At 43.9% G+C, this 18,546-nt stretch overlaps 10 protein-coding genes across 10 annotated transcripts; 8 read left to right on the forward strand and 2 right to left on the reverse strand.

The window, feature by feature from the left end:
• Positions 1-128: 128 nt before the first annotated feature.
• Positions 129-3,758, reverse strand: HFM1 (DNA helicase; the record flags this gene model as incomplete). The annotated part of the gene is made up of 2 exons (XM_022609681.1): positions 129-3,604; positions 3,692-3,758. 2 exons carry the CDS (start codon positions 3,756-3,758, stop codon positions 129-131), a joined length of 3,543 nt encoding a protein of 1,180 aa, XP_022466052.1.
• Positions 3,759-3,975: 217 nt separating this feature from the next.
• Positions 3,976-4,911, forward strand: RMR1 (Rmr1p; the record flags this gene model as incomplete). The annotated part of the gene is made up of 1 exon (XM_022609682.1): positions 3,976-4,911. The coding sequence occupies one exon, from the start codon at positions 3,976-3,978 to the stop codon at positions 4,909-4,911; it is 936 nt and encodes a 311-aa protein (XP_022466053.1).
• A 291-nt stretch (positions 4,912-5,202) lies between these two features.
• Positions 5,203-7,359, forward strand: ZIP2 (Zip2p; the record flags this gene model as incomplete). Its single annotated transcript, XM_022609683.1, has 1 exon — positions 5,203-7,359. One exon carries the CDS (start codon positions 5,203-5,205, stop codon positions 7,357-7,359), a length of 2,157 nt encoding a protein of 718 aa, XP_022466054.1.
• Positions 7,360-7,602: 243 nt separating this feature from the next.
• On the forward strand, positions 7,603-8,400 carry PRE4 (proteasome core particle subunit beta 7; the record flags this gene model as incomplete). Its single annotated transcript, XM_022609684.1, has 1 exon — positions 7,603-8,400. The coding sequence occupies one exon, from the start codon at positions 7,603-7,605 to the stop codon at positions 8,398-8,400; it is 798 nt and encodes a 265-aa protein (XP_022466055.1).
• A 478-nt stretch (positions 8,401-8,878) lies between these two features.
• PDE1 (3',5'-cyclic-nucleotide phosphodiesterase PDE1) lies at positions 8,879-9,985 on the forward strand (the record flags this gene model as incomplete). Its single annotated transcript, XM_022609685.1, has 1 exon — positions 8,879-9,985. One exon carries the CDS (start codon positions 8,879-8,881, stop codon positions 9,983-9,985), a length of 1,107 nt encoding a protein of 368 aa, XP_022466056.1.
• Positions 9,986-10,105: 120 nt separating this feature from the next.
• RAI1 (decapping nuclease) lies at positions 10,106-11,230 on the reverse strand (the record flags this gene model as incomplete). The annotated part of the gene is made up of 1 exon (XM_022609687.1): positions 10,106-11,230. The coding sequence occupies one exon, from the start codon at positions 11,228-11,230 to the stop codon at positions 10,106-10,108; it is 1,125 nt and encodes a 374-aa protein (XP_022466057.1).
• Positions 11,231-11,927: 697 nt separating this feature from the next.
• GUS1 (glutamate--tRNA ligase GUS1) lies at positions 11,928-14,051 on the forward strand (the record flags this gene model as incomplete). Its single annotated transcript, XM_022609688.1, has 1 exon — positions 11,928-14,051. The coding sequence occupies one exon, from the start codon at positions 11,928-11,930 to the stop codon at positions 14,049-14,051; it is 2,124 nt and encodes a 707-aa protein (XP_022466058.1).
• Positions 14,052-14,318: 267 nt separating this feature from the next.
• Positions 14,319-16,034, forward strand: RTF1 (RNA polymerase-associated protein; the record flags this gene model as incomplete). Its single annotated transcript, XM_022609689.1, has 1 exon — positions 14,319-16,034. The coding sequence occupies one exon, from the start codon at positions 14,319-14,321 to the stop codon at positions 16,032-16,034; it is 1,716 nt and encodes a 571-aa protein (XP_022466059.1).
• Positions 16,035-16,195: 161 nt separating this feature from the next.
• On the forward strand, positions 16,196-17,371 carry TAD1 (tRNA-specific adenosine deaminase; the record flags this gene model as incomplete). Its single annotated transcript, XM_022609690.1, has 1 exon — positions 16,196-17,371. One exon carries the CDS (start codon positions 16,196-16,198, stop codon positions 17,369-17,371), a length of 1,176 nt encoding a protein of 391 aa, XP_022466060.1.
• Positions 17,372-17,542: 171 nt separating this feature from the next.
• On the forward strand, positions 17,543-18,316 carry DOC1 (anaphase promoting complex subunit DOC1; the record flags this gene model as incomplete). The annotated part of the gene is made up of 1 exon (XM_022609691.1): positions 17,543-18,316. One exon carries the CDS (start codon positions 17,543-17,545, stop codon positions 18,314-18,316), a length of 774 nt encoding a protein of 257 aa, XP_022466061.1.
• Between the last annotated feature and the right edge of the window lie 230 nt (positions 18,317-18,546).

The raw sequence follows: 18,546 nt of genomic DNA on the forward strand, positions 1-18,546 counted from the left end.
ATCGTATCGATAGAGGTAGTTATATACTTTATAGAGGTACATTTAAGGCTTTATTGTTAACGAGTTTCTTAATTCTCCCAGTTCTTACCGTTTCCTTGTTTGTTTGCTTAGCGAATATTCAGTGTATTTCAATCAACTTCGACATCTGATCCCAAGAAATCAAGGGAACACGATTCAATGCTACTCCCAGACGATGTGGTCTGTTGAGCGGCCCCGTCAGGTGCCGGAAGTTGCGTAGATTCCAGGTCCAACACAGCAACACAGCTACCCTCAGAATCGATTGATATACTTTCAATAGTCGGACTATATGTGCTTTCTAGGGGTGGAGCATTGGTATGTGTTTCTAAATCAGTATCATCCCTCAAAATCGACAGCTCGTCGTGTTCGAGGACCGATAAACTGGAATTACGGGTAGCAGTGGAACGCGTTTTGTCGAAGTTATCGTAGCGATATCCCCCAGATAAGTCTGCGATACTTCGAATTCCCCGTTGCGTTTGGTGTTTGGATCCCGTATTGCCCACTTCGCTTTCTTTAAGCCGTTGTTTCGAAAAAGATCCCACAGAACGTTGTCGAGTACTGCACTCTTTAGCAGGGTGAACATCTTCAAGTATGTTGGCCCTTTTTAAAGTCGCGCCTCCTTTTAAGCATGGCCCGTTGGCTGTAGTTTTCCTTCGGGACATGTCACCTTTGTATTTTTCATCACCCAAATACTGAAGTAGGCTGTCATCAGATGATAGACTGTCAATGCTTGCATCACTTTCTGGTATGAAAAGTGTGCCCTTCGGCGATTTGTGATGACTATACCTCCCCAATTTGTTCCTGTATTCGATGGGTAGTTCATTAGCGCAAAAAGTAATCGATTCACCCAGTCCTGCCACTTCTTGACAATGCAATGAGAACACTAGCTCAGACTCGATAGAGTCAAAGAACGCACATACTCTATATGCCTTCGGCTCCTTGAGTTGACTCAACTGGATTCTACGGAAATCTACAAGTTCGTCGGAATCTTTCAAAATTTCAATGTCCAGAGAGAGGTGTGAGCCATGCCATACCGCAGTTCTAAATTCCGCTGATATCTCAACTTTGAAAACAACATTTATTCCGTCGTTCAAATTTTTACAGGAAGTCACTTTGCTCTGTATTGTTAGCTTAGGTAATAGGAGAATATCTTCTTTGATTTTGGCACCCATTCCTAGCTTCAACCCCAAGAAGTACTCAATCTCGCCATCATCTAGTTGTTTCAATGCTTGTAGAGTAGTAACATTATGATTTGCCAATTTCCGTACAGAGACTAAACCGATGGATTTCAGTTGGCGTAATACCATACAACTATCCTCCCATGCATTGGCATTGATGCATCTTAACAAAAACAGTGCGTTTTTCAAAGAGAGGCCATCCTTCTGTTCAATAAAGGTGTCAACCATGCACTTCAGTAGACGGTAAGAGTGCCGAAACACTCGCAATTTGTCTTGAACGAGTACAGAATGCAATTTACGTGCCCAATCATGCAATGGGTACTCAAGGCCACCTAGTTCATATTGAATAAGCAAAGATGTCTTCTGAAAGGTTTGGTCAATGATTTGGCTTTGTTTTTTCTCCGTGAGATATGGATACCTTATTAGTGGTGAGAGGTTTATTTCCTTGTACAATTTCTTTTCATTATATCTTAGACGCATCTCGGAAAATTCTTCTGAACGCACCAAAATATCCAAGACATCCTGCAGAGAACGCCCTTTTTTGGCACCGATAAATCTTTTAATCGTATCGAATAGAACATAATGCCGGACCATTGCCTGGCCAAAGGGAGTACACAAAAGTGTGCCATCTTGATCAACTATCAACATTGCTTCTAGCAACTGCTTGACCAGCCCCTGACAAAAGTTTTTGAGAACCGCGTGCTGTTTGATGTCTGATCGTAGATGTTTCGTCACTTGCCAGTATGCTGATGGGTTTTTCTGGAAGCGCACAAAGAAAAAACTCTTTTCAATCCATGAAACAGCGCTTTCTATGGACGTTATACATCCCAATGAGATCTCTGAGCAAATATGCTCAATCAAATCTAAATGTAAGGTACTTTCCAGCATGTCATTTCCATCGAGTAGCTTCTCGTACTTACTTTTCTGCTCAACATCGGTCATTATTACTGAGCAACCCGTTTTCTCAAACTGTGGCCGCCCGGCTCTACCGATCATTTGTAAAATCTCTAAATTGGAATATTCCTTGTTTTCTGAACTGTTCCACATACTTGTCCCCTTGATTACAACAAGATATGCTGGTAAATTCACGCCTACAGCTAATGTCGATGTTGAGCAAAGTATCCGAACTTTTCCATTCATGAAGTTCTGTTCCATTGCGGTTCTATCTGGTAATGAAAGACCTGCATTATGAAATCCGACCCCAGCGTTGAAACAGTCCTGAATGGCTGGGTCCGATAGAGTGATTGAGCCTTTATTCCGCGGTATCCGTAAAGATGAGGCAACGTGTTTCGCTAAGTACTTTGCTGTGGAGACAGTTGAGGCCCTTGTTGGACAAAAAATCATTGTCGGTTTACCTTTGCAGTGTTCCAACAAAACTTCTGACAGTTTGGTATTGTAGAAAGCGTCTCTCTGGAATGAATTTTTATTGTAGAATTGGAAACCGTATACGTGTTTTTCCAAAGTAACTTGTCGATATTCATCGTCAAATTTTAGGATCTTTGCCGATTTCCGATTCTTAGCTTTTAGCCAAGAGGCTACATCTTCGATATTTGGTATAGTGGCACTTGCAGCAACAATTCTGATATCGGGGCACATGTTATTCATTCTTGTCAAAACTACTTCCAGGGTGGCACCTCTTTTTTCACTAATTGTATGTATTTCATCCACTAGGACCAATTTGACCAGCTCGAATAATCTCTTATAGTCTTTCCATTTCCGCGTAAGTAAATCCCATTTCTCCGGTGTGGTGATTATAATGTTGCACTTTTTCACGCTGTCATTATCGAGATAAGATGTGTCACTTGTGAGCATCCCCACTGTCAAGTCAAGAAACTTGGGTTCCCATTTCTTCGAGATCTCGCAGCATAACGATTTGGTGGGAGCAATATACAGTATCTTTGTATTAGAGTCTGACTTTTTTTGGATACTGTTTAGAGTTGACAGGATAGCCAATTCGAGCAAAACGGTCTTCCCAGAACCTGTAGGTGAAGTAACCACGCAATTTTCATTGCTTTCATATAGTGTACTGAAGGCTGCCGATTGCATTTTGTTGAATCTATCAAACGGAAATAACGTTTGGTATCGCTCTGGTAGAGAACTAACCAAAATCTGGGATTCTACTTTAGCGGCTTTCTTTACAACGGTTATTTTCTTTCTTTTCTTTAAAGGCTCTTTCCTATGAGTGGAGTTCCCGGCGGCAATACCAAGGTCATCCTCCTCTATTGAGTAGTTCGTAGAAAATTCGGACCCTGTAAATACGGAACTATCATTGGTGTTGATTTCGTCCTCTGCTGCATCGTCGTCATCAAGCAAAGAGTTGTGATTCACATATATCTTGAAAGGTGCCTTCTCATTTCGCCTCCTTTTACAGGAAGTCTTTTCTTGTATAGGTGGATAAAAGTTACCGTCTACGTATCAGATATTGTTAGTAACGAAATCAGTAGTTCAGCGACTATTAGAGGAAAGAGGGTATTTTGTAGCTGACTTATCCGTACCGCTTAGGCCATGTTTGGCATCTCTACCGGTGCTAACGGTCCCATCTTGGTCAAATTTGGTACCCATGGAACCTGTTCAATGAGTGCTCTGTTATTGTTTGTACGTGATAGTTCCTTTGCCACCTCAGCGCTGTCTTCGTCTTAGACAACTGTGAACTGTTGATGACTGTTGTTTATTTATTATTATAATTATTATCATATACAAAGAAAGGAACCTTGTCGTCGTCAATGCAGTGTGGTGGTGAAAGAGGGAGAGAAGGGTCAGTTTGATTGGCTTGTACGCAATGGTGAACTTGTTGGTACCGCAGGATGAGGTTAATGTTGACGAGAACGACATTGGCGTGACTTTAGAGGAAACAGCAGGACAGACAGGTCAATCTCTGGTAGGCTTCTCACCCACCATTGGCAGTGAAGATGGTAGTAGCGACGACGATATGGGAAGAGATGAGGATGCTATGAGGCGTGCTGCGCATCAATTGCTTAGACGGGAAAACTCTAAAGTTGTAATACGGTATAAAGATGACAGGATGCTGCTATTTGACTGTAGCAGCGATCAAGACAGTGAACCAGAGGGAAGTGATGACGACGAGGGCAATGGCAACAAATCCACGTATCCTATAATATGTCAAAACAGTGACATATCACATAGTCCCTGCAACATGTTGATGGCTGCAATACGGTCCTTCTTACAGACCTACTATGGACCTCTACAATTTGCAAGCAATGAGATTATGCTGTGCATACCGTTACTCGACATCACGATATGTGAAGATAACGCTTATAATAATCAAGTCTCGTTTGACGACATACTGACGATATTTGACATTTTAAGGGAAAGATCCAAGGAAAAGGAAGAAGCTAATGTGCCAACCCATCTAGAAGCTGAGATCAAGCTAAGACCTAGATTTGTGGCTAGGTACAATGCCCTCGTTGAGTTAACGGATAGTTCAGCGACCTTGAATAACATCAAACCGTTTTCGAATGATAGTGGGCATCCGCTGGTGCTGGACGATTCAGGTCCACAAACGACAAAGGAAGTGGAGGTCATGGATTTGGATGATGATGATGACGACGAGGATGAGGGGAGGGGCAGACCCTCTAATGAAGAGAAAAAGACCAACGAGATGTTTGTAAGGGATAGTGATTCTGATGAACTGCTAGAAATAGTGTCTGATGAAGGTGAAATAAATAAAAACGCGGAAAACGAAGAAGTTGTCTAGTGAAACTCTGGGTGTCTATGTAAGTATGATAGATGTGTAATATTATAGGGTGCTGTTATTTCGTAAAGACATCGTTTTGGAACCTTCCCTTTTAATTTTGTTTAATGGAGTTAGTACCAGATTGAACAAATAAGTTTAAATTACCAATTTCAATTTTAAAAAGACTGCATTTTTAGAGAGATTTAACGAACTTGAAGAAGCAAAATATTAAAACCACGCCAAGTCTAAAACTACAACGCATTGTCAAGAAGGGGTGCCTGTATGACAAATAGAAGTGTATAGGTTTGTAACATGAACACATTGTACTTTGATTTTTGGGAACAGGAGTTGGAAAATAAGAACAAGAGCACTGGCGGCTATGAAGAATTGGTTATTAAGGTAAAGGAAAGCGTGACTTTACAACGAAGAGCACGAAGGATTTTGGGACAGTTAAACAAGACTTTCAACCAAACAAAAGAGGGGAACTGTTGGGGACATAACAATTTGGTGCTACCGAGCAAAGATGACTTGACACGATTTTCCCTACCGAATATTCCACGTTGTTACCAATACACAGCAAACGGAGTATTTCCATTTAGCTCATGGAAACTACACAACGACATTGACCAACAGGTGGTCCCAAAAGAGTTGAAGGAAAAGCTGACTGTGAGCAAACAGAATTTGGAAATATTGAAGGAATTGAGAAATGACAAGCGTCCCTCATTCAATGAATCGTTCTGCGACCTATTAGGAAAACAAAAAATAATGGGGTTTTATATAGTGCCCGAAGATCAGATTAGTAAGAAAACCGCCGCTTACAAAACTTATTACAAACGTGTCTCTGGCGAATTAATGCCAGCTAAATTACAGCATGAATTTGACACTCTTATGGATGAAGAGCTAGTTAACATTGTAGAGTTCTACCAAGACTTCGATGAAACGGTTAGAATGAAACCTTTTAGGTATCAAGGGTTTAGCAAGTTCATCTTGGAAATAAATATACCCTTTCATCAACACAAAAAGAGAAATTTAGAATTCTTGTTGTGGAAAAACTCCAATTCGCCTTTACCAGAGGATAACACTATTTTCAAGAGTTTGGAAAGCAAAGTATTCAACGCTAGTTTCCACGAGTTTGAGTTTTACAGACTCCCAATTCGTGGTTTCGATAGAAAGAACAGCAAAAAAAGGCAAAGATTTCAATTCAGGTCAAAGCAAGTTTGGAGACTTGACAAGGAGAAACTGAAGCAGATAAATTGGAATCCGTTTAGAGCCCTAAAGAATTTACAGTTATGCACACTGCTAGATAAAGACAGAATCAAACAACAGTATTTCACACTACCAAAAGCACCTCCTTTTAATCAATATCTACGTTGTGGGGAGCTTGATCTAATAGACATGGAAAGAAAGATGTTTACCAACCTTACTCTGCTCGTTCAGACACCTGTTGAACAGATCGAGGAAGAGAAAAATAACTTAGATATGACAGTTTCTGCAAACGATGGAAAAGAAACCCCAATCAATGTGAGGTCCTCGAGCGTCGAGGTTACACAACCGAGTATCAACACCTCAAGAATGGCACTAAAGAGGTCTTTTATTGACGACGACTTGCGTTCTCTGCTGGAACTGAAGAGGAAAAAAAGGAACAAGAAACAAAAAACTGGTGACGATGAATCCGTGAACAATACTACTATTTTAGAACTTCTAGAATGTGGGACAATAATCCAGGAAACGAACGTTTCAGCAGAAAAGATCGAGCGTGTACGAACACCTATTGTGGAACATTCAAAACCAAAGTCTCTGTGCAATAAGTTTGTAAGCGCCATTGATCTATCAAATAAGATTGCTATCTTGAATACCACATTGTTGAAAAAAAACCTTCTTATATTGCAGAATCTTGTTCAAAATGGTGCCAACATTGTGGAATTGCAACTCCCAACCCCGTGTGACTTTATCCTCGACAGCACAACCTGTCTACTGCGCTTGGATATAGCCCAATTTTTCCAGAAAACCCACCATGGTAAATTAATGTACCAAACGCAGATATCAAAGCTTCTCCGGGAGTATCACAAGGTCATCATATTGGTAGAGTATTCCAAAGGGTTTGAAGACTACGACCCCGACATCTTCTGGAAAGTACGACTCTTTTTGGAGAATCCGCGCTGCGAATGCTCCTTTACTACGAGTGAACTTAGCGCGGTCTCCTACTGGATACAATGGTACATCACACGATATTCACCAAACACTGGGTACAATATGGATGATCTGGAGGAGACCCAAGAAAGCAAATACCACGAAGTGTTGTCGTTCCTATCGATCAACCCGTTCGCCCTGCAAGATATCGTGAACCGCTTCACTCTACCAGAGTTTCTGTTCTATATGTCCCCTGGGAACGAAAACCCATTTTTGAAAGGTGTACTGACCAAGTCACAACGTCACAGAACGGAGCAACTGCTGTCACTACACTGGTAGAACAGATCATCAACGTTTGTGTCTTCATCTGTTACTGTTGTACGTTGTGACAGCCGCACAAGAACGAGGTGTTACCCGAACGGAATTTCTTTATTTCACTTGTGGCAAATATTGTAACAGTCAAAACTGCAATTGCACAGGGTATTAGCGTGTTACTCTCCAAGGGATCGGGCACTTGTTGTTTGTAGAGGGGGTACTCAGCAGTAGTAAGGGGGACCGCACATTTACCACAAACTAGAGAGTATGAATCATGATCCGTACAGTTGGGGGAGACCCTCAGACGAGACCTACGGCCAGTATAGCGATGCAATTGCCCATGCGCCCTCCTTCCCCAAGATGAACACACAACAACCTATAGTGACCGGTACGTCTGTCATCTCGATGAAGTATAATAACGGTGTTATCATTGCTGCAGATCACTTGGGTTCGTACGGCTCTCTGTTGAGGTTTACCGATATTGAGAGGCTGTTCCCCGTTGGGAAGAACACCGTCGTTGGGATTTCCGGGGACATCTCTGATATGCAGCACATCGAGGCTCTTTTAGAGGAATTGGAGACGGAGAACAACTATGACAACTCGCACGCGGACGACGAGGAGTCGCTGCAGCCGAGCTACGTGTTCGAGTACTTGGCGACCGTGATGTACCAGCGCAGGTCCAAGATGAACCCACTATGGAACGCGCTGATTGTGGCGGGTGTGGAGGACTCGAAACCGTTTTTGAAGTACGTCAATTTGCTAGGTGTCACATACTCATCCCCCACGCTGGCGACTGGGTTTGGTGCGCACTTAGCTGTCCCGCTGCTAAGGCGTGTAGTGGACCGTGAGTCCGATGTCGAGAAGACAGACATGCAAACAGCAACGGACACAATCCTCCAAGCGATGAAGGTGCTTTACTACAGAGACGCACGTTCGTCAAGGAAGTTTTCGATGGCCATAATCGACAACGACCAAGGTCTGGTCTTTAACAAGGAATTGGAGGTTGAAAACATGAAGTGGAACTTCGCAAAAGATATCAAAGGTTACGGTACCCAGAAAGTGTAACTGGCCAGGGATATCTATCCATTAATTAATATATACGCACATGCACATGTACACACTCACCCCACCTACGTACATATGAATTACAAATACTTGAAACGGGGAGGTACGGTTTGTGTAAGCACCGTCACTTGGTGATAGAACCACCTCCCATGATCGTCCAGTTGGTTCATCTGGCTTGGCGTCCCTGTTGATTTTCCTTCTTTTTGGGGCTCAGAAAAATATGATGATATTATACAAGATTCAGGACCGTCGATCACTTCTGTTGAGATGCTGTAACTGTTCTTTATTCTATCGCTCAGTTTGGGTACGGTGTGTTGCTGCTAGATACAGTGTGCCTGGGCATTTTCCAATTGTCTGTCTTTCCTTATTGTGGACTCAGTTCTCACAAATATTTGAGTGTACGGAGCGATACGTTAACAGAGCAGCATAAAGCACACTTTCTTTCCCTCCTCCATTCCATTTCCACAGCGGGTTTAAGATGTTCACATTCGAAGTGGTAATACTGGGCGGGCTTGGAGGTCCCGGCGAAAACTCGTCCCAATGCTTTATGCTTAGACCGTATAGGTCAAAGGGGATAAAATCTATTTGTGTTGACGGTGGTGCCGGTGCTGCGCAGATATGTGATACATTGATGTTACAACAGAAACCTGTATCAGAGAGAGACCAGTTGGCGTTCCACTACTACGAACCGGACGATCAGCAGTATTTTTTGGAAAATATGATCGATAAGCAGTCTGTCGCCAAGTTTGGGTTCTCTAGTGAGACATTGGACAGCGTGTCGCAGGAACGGAACGCTCTGAAAAAGGGGTATAAAATATACCAAGGGATTGGCGAGTACTATGTGACTCACCCACACCTGGATCATATTTCAGCCATGGTAGTGAATTCTCCGCTTGTGTACGAACCCCCGCTGGTTTCAGAGAAGACGATATGCGGGTTGGACTTCACCGTGAATGCATTACAGGAACATATATTCAACGACACAATATGGCCAAACTTGACTTACGGGAAATTGCAGAAGTTACGAGTTAAGACTTTGCAACACAGCCAGTGGGCTCCATCGAGTACATTTCCTCAGTGGGAAATAATACCGTTTCAAGTCTGTCACGGGTGTAAAGTAGCTCAGGACTCCAAAGTGTACAGCACTGTTTACCTGATAAGAGACAAAGTGAGTCGCGATGTCATTGTTATCTGTGGTGACCTCGAGTACGACTACGAGGGGGAGAACCACAAAAATTTGCTAGACAACGTGTGGAGGTACATTGCTAAGAACGTCCCCTTCAAGCACTTGAAAAGTATCTTCATAGAGTGTTCCAGCTCATCGATGGTTGCATGCGAGAACTTGTACGGTCATCTTTCGCCGCCGTTCCTGATCCATGAACTTAAATCACTGTACAAGTTCTATGGGTTCACAAACGACCCGTTCGACCTGCATGTTGTAATAATACATGTCAAGCTTACTGTCTCGGATACGGACCCCAGGAAGACCATATTGCATGAGTTGAAAGAGCTGGTTAGGGGAGAGGAAGGGCTGAACAAAGTAAGATTTTCTATAGCACTTGATAAACATAGGTTTGTACTCTGATGAATTTGATGGAATTACGTTTAGATATGTGATGACTTATATTTGTCTCTGTTGTCTCTGTTAGGACTATACATAAATACTGGAAAGGTCTCCTAACGTAGACCAAGGGAAGATTGGATCTCACACAGCTTGTGACGACCTCCATACTTTGAATTTACTAGATAGGATATCTTCGCCCTCCACTATCCCGATGTATTCTGGGTCCGCAGCGTCAATTTCTGTCAGTTTCAAGTGATTATCAGCGAGCTGTAACTTGAACGGTCTGATAGAGTGATCGTTCTTGTCCCTTGGGATTATCTTCAACAGCCATTCCGTGAATAAGCCGTACCATTTTATAGCGTTTGTACACTTATTCGCAGCCTCTGGGCTGTGTTCCTTTAACAGCAGGGGCACCTCATCGAGGCTGTATTCCTCTACGGTCTTGACAATATACTTTTCGTCATAAAAGCCGCATATTATGCGTGGAATCCCAACCAAGAAACATTTTAGCCAGTTTCTAAAGAATTGGTTTTCAAACCTGCGCGAATCATTGATGTTGTTCACCGCTGAAGAGCACTCCAAAAAGCAGTAGTGTCTCAGGTTATCCTTCCCCTGCTGTTTAAAGTCGAAAATACAGTTAACCTCGGATGCGAGGACCAGTTTGGCCGATGCGACCCCCGTTTTGACGAGCGTGTAATATTTATCACCGTTGTTACTGATCTTCTTGGGCCTCCTGTTCAAAATTTCTCTATCCGTATACGCCAGTGGTTCTGCCAGTGTCGCTAGTGTTTCAAATTTATACGAGGCGTACTCCCTCATATCAGGGTCATGGACCCCCGTAGAAGCCATATTTTTGATAAACAGTTGTCCTCTGTACGAAACGACCCTCATATCAATAGGGTTAATCTTTGTGTTATGGAACGCGGAGAGAATAATCTTGATGATTGTATCACTGAACCCTACAATGTCTGCACTCAATGGTTTCGATTTCGTCTCCTCGTATCCCATAATGGTATCCAGCAGAGGGTGAATTGACCCCACGTCTTGAAAGTCACGTTCACAATTCTTAAATCTTTTGAACCCACTGGACAAATCCAAGTGTGAGTCAAGATCCGCATTGGGTAAGTAGTAGTACTTCAGTCTGCTGTCATCGTGGACAAGACACTCACCCCCTTGTGTCCTAGAATAGAACGACACCTCTTTGGGTTGCTTAAGTGTCGTCGTCGATCCCTTCTGGTTGATAAATAAAGTGGAAGAAATCGCCATCTTGCGGATCCAATCAAACCAGTAAAAAGAATAAACTTACAGGCACCAATTACTAAATACCACACACTCTTTCTAATTTCCAACTAATATCTCATCTCATCTCATCGCGGTGTCAAACGGGTTCTACTTCAAACCAAATTTTTCACTCTTCAAAATGAACAGAAAAAAAACATTACGGTCACGTGTTTGTAAAAAAATTGAGTCACGTGCATTTTAAAAAAAGTCACATGATTAAAACCAAAAAGTCACGTGCCATGTTGATCACGTGATAATATATTTTAAGGTCACGTGCGAAAATTAAGCTGAAGTTACGTGAAGAAACAGGCATGTGATGTTAGAAGGGAAAGTCACGTGATTCTGGGGGTGTATTTGCTTACTGAAGACTAGCTAGTGTGTGTGGGTATGAGGGTACATGCACTTCACACTGTCTGTCACACCAAAAAGTAAGTAGTGTTTCCTACACATAGAGAGTAGGTACAGTTTGTGCAATGCACTTCCTACACACCAATATTGATGGCTTCTTCCAACAGACCAAAACTTTTCAGCTGGCGATGAACCAATTTTCTTTGAGACAGTATAGAAAAAATGTAAATTTTTAAGCTGTCATTGATTTCACAAAACGTCGACCACTCAGACTATACAGTTCCCAGCTATAGACACACTCAATTGATCCACTAGCTACCTGCTCTCAACAAGTATGTCTGCTGCCACGCTAGTTATCAACGGGAAGGCGCCCATTGTGGCGTACGGTCCCCTGATTGCTGCCAGGATTGCGAACAGTGCCAAATCTTCCAGCGTTGCTATTGAGTTTGTCGACGACAAAAACGCCGCACCAGCCGTCTTTAACGGTGACTCCGAGGATGTTCTGAGTAAGATTGCCGCTCAATTCCCTGAACTGTTTGCTCAGGAGGAGGCCGCTGATGTTGCTACATGGGTCAAGACTGCGAACGACGAGTTTGTTGTCAAGAATTTTGCCAAGTTGGCAGAATCTTTGGCCAAATTGGACGCACACTTGAACTTGAGAACTTTTGTTCTAGGTGGGTTGAAGTACTCTGTGGCCGATATTGCGTGCTGGGGGGCGTTGCGGTCCAACGGGATGGTTGGGTCCATCATCAAGAACAAAGTGTACGTGAACGTTTCTCGCTGGTACACACTCTTCGAAATGTTCCCTCAATTTAGCAACGCACACGAATTCTTGACCAAGTCTATGCAAGAGTTGAAGAAGGCAAGCACAGCTGGTAAGAAGAAGGAATCTCACAAGGCCAACTTCGAGATCGATCTGCCAGATGCCAAGATCGGTGAGGTCGTCACTCGTTTCCCACCTGAACCATCTGGATACTTGCACATTGGTCACGCCAAGGCTGCTTTGCTGAACCAATACTTTGCGCAGGCATACAAGGGGAAGTTGATCATCAGGTTTGACGACACCAACCCATCGAAGGAAAAGGAAGAATTCCAGGACTCCATCTTGGAGGATTTGTCCCTCTTGGGTATTAAAGGTGACAGAGTCACTTACTCCTCTGACTACTTCCAGCAGATGTACGACATGTGTATTCAGTTGATCAAGGAGGGCGGTGCATACTGTGATGACACACCAACTGAGAAAATGAGAGAGGAGCGTATGGACGGTATTGCTTCTGCGAGACGTGACCGGTCCGTCGAAGAAAACTTGAAAATCTTCACCGAGGAAATGAAGAACGGGACCGAAGAAGGGTTGAAGAACTGTGTCCGTGCCAAGATCGACTACGCGGCGCCAAACAAGACCTTGAGAGACCCTGTCATTTACAGATGTAACTTGACTCCTCACCACAGAACAGGAGACACTTGGAAGGTGTACCCAACGTACGACTTCTGTGTTCCAATCGTCGATTCTGTGGAGGGTGTCACCCATGCTCTACGTACGATCGAGTACAGAGACCGTAACGTCCAGTACGACTGGATGTTGAATGCCTTGCACTTGAGAAAGGTACACATCTGGGATTTCGCCCGTGTCAACTTCGTGAGAACATTGCTGTCCAAGCGTAAGTTGCAATGGATGGTTGACAAGGGTCTAGTCGAGAACTGGGATGATCCAAGATTTCCTACCGTCAGAGGGGTCAGAAGAAGAGGTATGACCGTTGAAGGTTTGAGAAACTTTGTTTTGTCCCAAGGTCCCTCCAGAAACGTCATCAACTTGGAGTGGAACTTGATTTGGGCATTCAACAAGAAGGTCATCGACCCTGTCGCTCCAAGACACACTGCAGTGGTGGACCCAGTCAAGTTGCACATCGAGGGTGCGCCAGAGACCCCAAAGACTGAAATGAAGCCAAAGCACAAGAAGAATCCTGCTGTTGGTGAGAAGAAGGTGATATTCTATCAAAATGTCGTCATTGACAAGGAGGACGCCGCTTCCTTGGAAACTGACGAAGAGGTTACTTTGATGGATTGGGGTAACGTCATCATCACTAAGAGACACCCTGACGGCTCCCTTGAAGGTAAGCTACATTTGGAAGGTGACTTCAAGAAGACGAAGCATAAGCTAACCTGGTTGGCCGACACTGAAGACGTTGTGCCTGTTGACTTGGTCGACTTTGACCACTTGATCAACAAGGACAGACTGGAAGAGGGCGAGAGTTTCGAAGACTTCTTGACTCCACAGACCGAGTTCGAGACCAAGGCCATTGCGGACTTGAACGTCAAGCACATGAAGGTCGGCGACATCATCCAGTTTGAGAGAAAGGGTTACTACAGACTGGACTCTTTGCCAAAGGATGGGAAGCCATACATTTTCTTCACCATTCCAGATGGTAAGTCTGTCAACAGATACGGTGCCAAGAAATAGATTGTCTCTCCGATATCGCTACTTAAGTATTGATATACATCTATATATCCTAGTCACAGGGAAAAAATCTTTTCTTCTTGCATCTTCGGACCCTTCTGTTCCAGGTCTGCCACGTCGTAGGCAGGTTTAAATATCACTCTCTACGAAGTAGTCAAAAATATATTGAACTTCATGAAGGTTAGAACTTCAAGACGTTGTGTGCGAAGCTGGTTCCCATAAGCGTTGAGACGAACAAAAACTGAATACCTGGTGGTCCCTACGACAAACATGTCTGATATTGACGAGGATCTGTTGGCTCTGGCTGGTGCGGATGAAGAGGAGGATGATGAGAGAGTTTTGACGTCGACCGTTTCAAAGAGAAGCAAGCAGTCCGATGCCACTGCCTCCAAGAAGAGAAGGATATACGAGGGGAGTGAGGAGGAAGTGTACGATGATGAAGCTGACGACGTTGACGAAGAAGAAGACGATTACAACCCGCATGAAGTAGGAAACTATGACACTGGAGATGATGAGGCAGAGAACGAGGAACAGAATCCGTTTCCACTCCAAGGGAAGTATAAAGATGAGAAGGATAGAGAGTATTTGGAGTCTCTACCTGAAGTGGAGCGCGAGACTGTTTTGTTTGATAGATCGCAGACTATGCGTAAATACCAAGAGAGGAAGCTTTTCAGAGAGCGTAAGAGACAGCAGGAAGCCAAACCTACAAGATCTTCCGGTAGAACTGCTCACTCGACGGGTCATTCTGATTTGAAGGCATCAAAATTATCCCAGCTGAAGAGACAAAGAGACAAGAAACTGAACCGTCAACGCAGCGATGATGAATACGAGGAGGACGAAGAAGAGGAAGAGGAAGACGATTACAACGGATACGGCGATGACTTGAACGAGGATGCCGAGTATCAGGAGGATGAGGATGAGGAAGATTATAACCCGCTAGCCATAAAATCGAAATACGATGAACTTGAAGAGGAGGAAGACGATGACGTTAAGTGGGCAGAGGATAATGACCGAGTGTCTGAGCTCGCCGACTTCAACAAGTTGAGGATTGGTCGTAGTTTTGTCGCCAAGTTCTGTTTTTATCCTGGTTTCAACGACCTGGTCAACGGGTGTTACGGGAGAGTCAATGTTGGTGTCGATAAACGTTCTGGCCAAACACTTTACCGTATGGTGAAGATCGAGAAAGTATTTCTTCAGAAACCTTACAATATGGGTAAATTCTACACAAATCAGTATTTTGGTGTCACTCAGGGTAAAGACAGGAAAGTGTTTCAGATGAACTTCTTCAGTGATGGGCATTTCACACAGAACGAATACGAGAGATATCTACGTTCATTGGAGACAGCGAATATATCCAGACCATCGGCGCATATTCTTTCCAACAAGTCGAAGGAAATCGTCTCATTCATTACTGAACCATTGACAGAGAAATTGACCGATGAAATAGTACGCAACAGAATGTTGTTCAATAAGAAGCTTTCGGGTACCAATGCTGTTTTAGAGAAAACCGTACTGAGGAGTAAATTGCAGTACGCCCGGGAGAGCAATAATGAAAGGGACGTTGCAAAATATTCTGCTCAACTGAGAAACTTCGAGAAGAGGATGAACAATTACGAAAAACATCATGAAAACGACCACACCGGTACTAAGAAACTTGGTGCGCTAACGTCTAAGAACAGGAAAGTCAACATGGGCAAAACTAAAAATTACGATCACGGTAAGAAAGAAGACAGTGCTGGTCCCACAGTGGATTCCAAGAGCGATCCCTTCAGTAGATTGAAGACTCGGACGAAGATTTACTACCAAGAGGTGCAGAAGGAGGAGAACGAAAAGGCGAAAGCACTGGCGCAACAGAAGGAGATAGAGAAGAATAAAGAGGCTGATGAGCGGAAAGAAAAGGAACTGCTACTAGCCCAATTCAGAAGACTAGGTGGTTTGGAGAATATGATAAGCAAGATCAATGTGAATTTCGACATTGATCTATGAGCTGGACGAATTTGCGATCATAAACTGTATCGTTCCCCCGCTTAATTAGGTACAATGCAAGGTTTTTTTATCTTAATCTTTTTGTATATTTGTAATGTTAATTAATCTCAATTACATTCGGAGGAATCTTGTTTCGCTACCAGTTGAGCTTAACATATAATATGACGGATCTACTAGGTAATGAGATTGCTGATTTGGTCTATTCTGAATATGACCGGTTAAGCACTAGCAGCAAGCCGGCTGTACGATCAAACGGCACTAAGGAATGGACAATTCTCTCTGGGTTAGTTGCAGTACCGTTGCATCCCGGTCCCCAGCTTCGATTGATTTCGTTAACCACTGGTGTCAAGGCGACACCCAATCAAGATTTGGAGAGAAGTCAGGGAAGGGTATTGCACGACTGCCATGCTGAAATTTTGGCTCTCAGAGGATTCAATTATGTGCTACTACGCCAGATGCAAGCGGCGAGAAACAATGACAGATGCGATCTCATATTGCCAGGGATCCAAGATACTAACAAGTTTAGGTTGAACCCGGAGTACCAACTAGCATTATTTATCTCTCGGTTGCCTTGCGGTGATGGTAGCATGAATTCGCTACAAGAGCAGGGTGGATTGGGACAGGATACCAACGGAATTGACGACGATGATCCCGTACAATATATCGATCCGAACAATCGCAGTTTACTAAGGGGCCGATTCAATTACGCGAAGAAGGGTTGTGTGCGAACAAAACCTGGGAGAATGGACTCCAAGATAACGTATTCGAAATCTTGTTCAGATAAGTTATGTTGTCATCAAGCCACTTCCATCTTGAATGCTTGTACTTGGCCACTAATTGAAGAAGCCGTTTACATAGACTATCTGATAGTACCGAATATCAGTGCTTCCGATCGAAATGCTCTGGAAAGGTGTTTCACAACGAGACTGTCCTCTGCGACTTTCCCAGTCCATAAGATGCAAATACTATCCTGCGGTCAAAGTTTTGCAGATGACCAGCAGGATGAAGATGAACAACCTAGCTCCATCAGTTGTGTGAAACTGTACATAACGGAAGGTGAGACGTTGGAGCAAGCTGTTCTGAGCGGTATCCGCAACGGGTTTTTCACCAAAGTGAGCAAACCTCTCCGTAACAACTGTGAAACTGCCGTGAGTAGACTCTCACAGTGGCGTTTATTCTGTACCTTGAACCCTGAGGCAAGTAACAAGTACACGAGTTATCGAGATTTCAAGTCAAAACTTGTGCCGCGCGCCGAATTGATCACCAGAACAAGATCGCTACTGACCAATGGTCAGCCATGGATCCCGACCTGCAGTGACGACTTCAATACATGCTAACTGTGTAGATATATACATGTAACACAGTGTAACATGGAACGTGCTACAGCCGTTCGGTTCTACATTGAAAACAAGAAGAAACTGTTTATGAGAGATACCACAGTGAAGAGATATAAAACGGTGAGATTTGGAGACAGTGTGTGGGCCTTGTTTCGTTCCGTACTACTTCTCATGATGGAATCGTTGGGCTACAAGAGTGTGCTGGACAAGTTGACACCGCAAACGGTTATTGAAGAGGTCATCTCAACCTCAACACCACGCATAGTGATTAACGACACGGACGAGTCCGCTAGAGAGTCACCGCTGTACGTCAATGGTTACAGAGAGGAGAGCGAGGATGCGGTTGTTAACAGGCAGGAATTGGATGGCAGATTTTTTGAAGGGTTGAAAGTGCTGGAGAACGAGGATCACTTGCTCAACATCAGTGATGCCGCATATTGGAGAGCGTCATCGCACAAGGCAGCGAATCCGATCACCAATGTGCTGGATAACGACCCAGAGTTGTTCTGGCAGAGTGATGGTGGTCAGCCGCATGTAATCGATGTGTATTTCCATCGCCAAATGGACATTGCGTTGATCGCTATATACTTATCGCTGCTGACTGACGAATCCTACACGCCCAAAGTCGTGAAAGTGTACGCTGGGGACAGTCCCTCCGATGCTACACTGTATAAAATTATAGAGGTGGAGAAACTGAACGGGTGGCTGGCGTTGACCTTTGAGGACAACAGACCGGCGGATTCGTTGCTCAAGTGCAGGTTTCTACGATTCACGTTCCCTGTCAATCACGAGAACGGGAAGGACACCCATCTACGTGGAATCCGTGTTTTCTCGAGGTCTGGTGGTGGGAGGGGCGCTCCAAGAGGTCTCATCACTGGGACGCAAGAAGAACTCATCGATACTACCGGTGGAACGCTATTCAACGGATACTATTCGATCCGGTGAAAGATACCCAGAATTCACCCCACGTTGCAGATTTTTTTGCTACACATGCCATTACCAATTGGGAGGGGATAACGCCCTTCCCTGAGCTAGTTATACTTGCACAGAGTCAACCAGCTGCACATCACTACGCATCTGTCCCTTCCCTCTGTCTTCGTTGCAAAATGTGAAAAATTTCTTAAATGTGAACAAAATCAGTGAAGAGGACGCTGTTTCGTTGACAGTTCATGCCA

Source organism: Huiozyma naganishii, chromosome 9 (assembly GCF_000348985.1).
Source record: "Huiozyma naganishii CBS 8797 chromosome 9, complete genome".
Classification (NCBI taxonomy): Eukaryota; Fungi; Ascomycota; class Saccharomycetes; order Saccharomycetales; family Saccharomycetaceae; genus Huiozyma; species Huiozyma naganishii.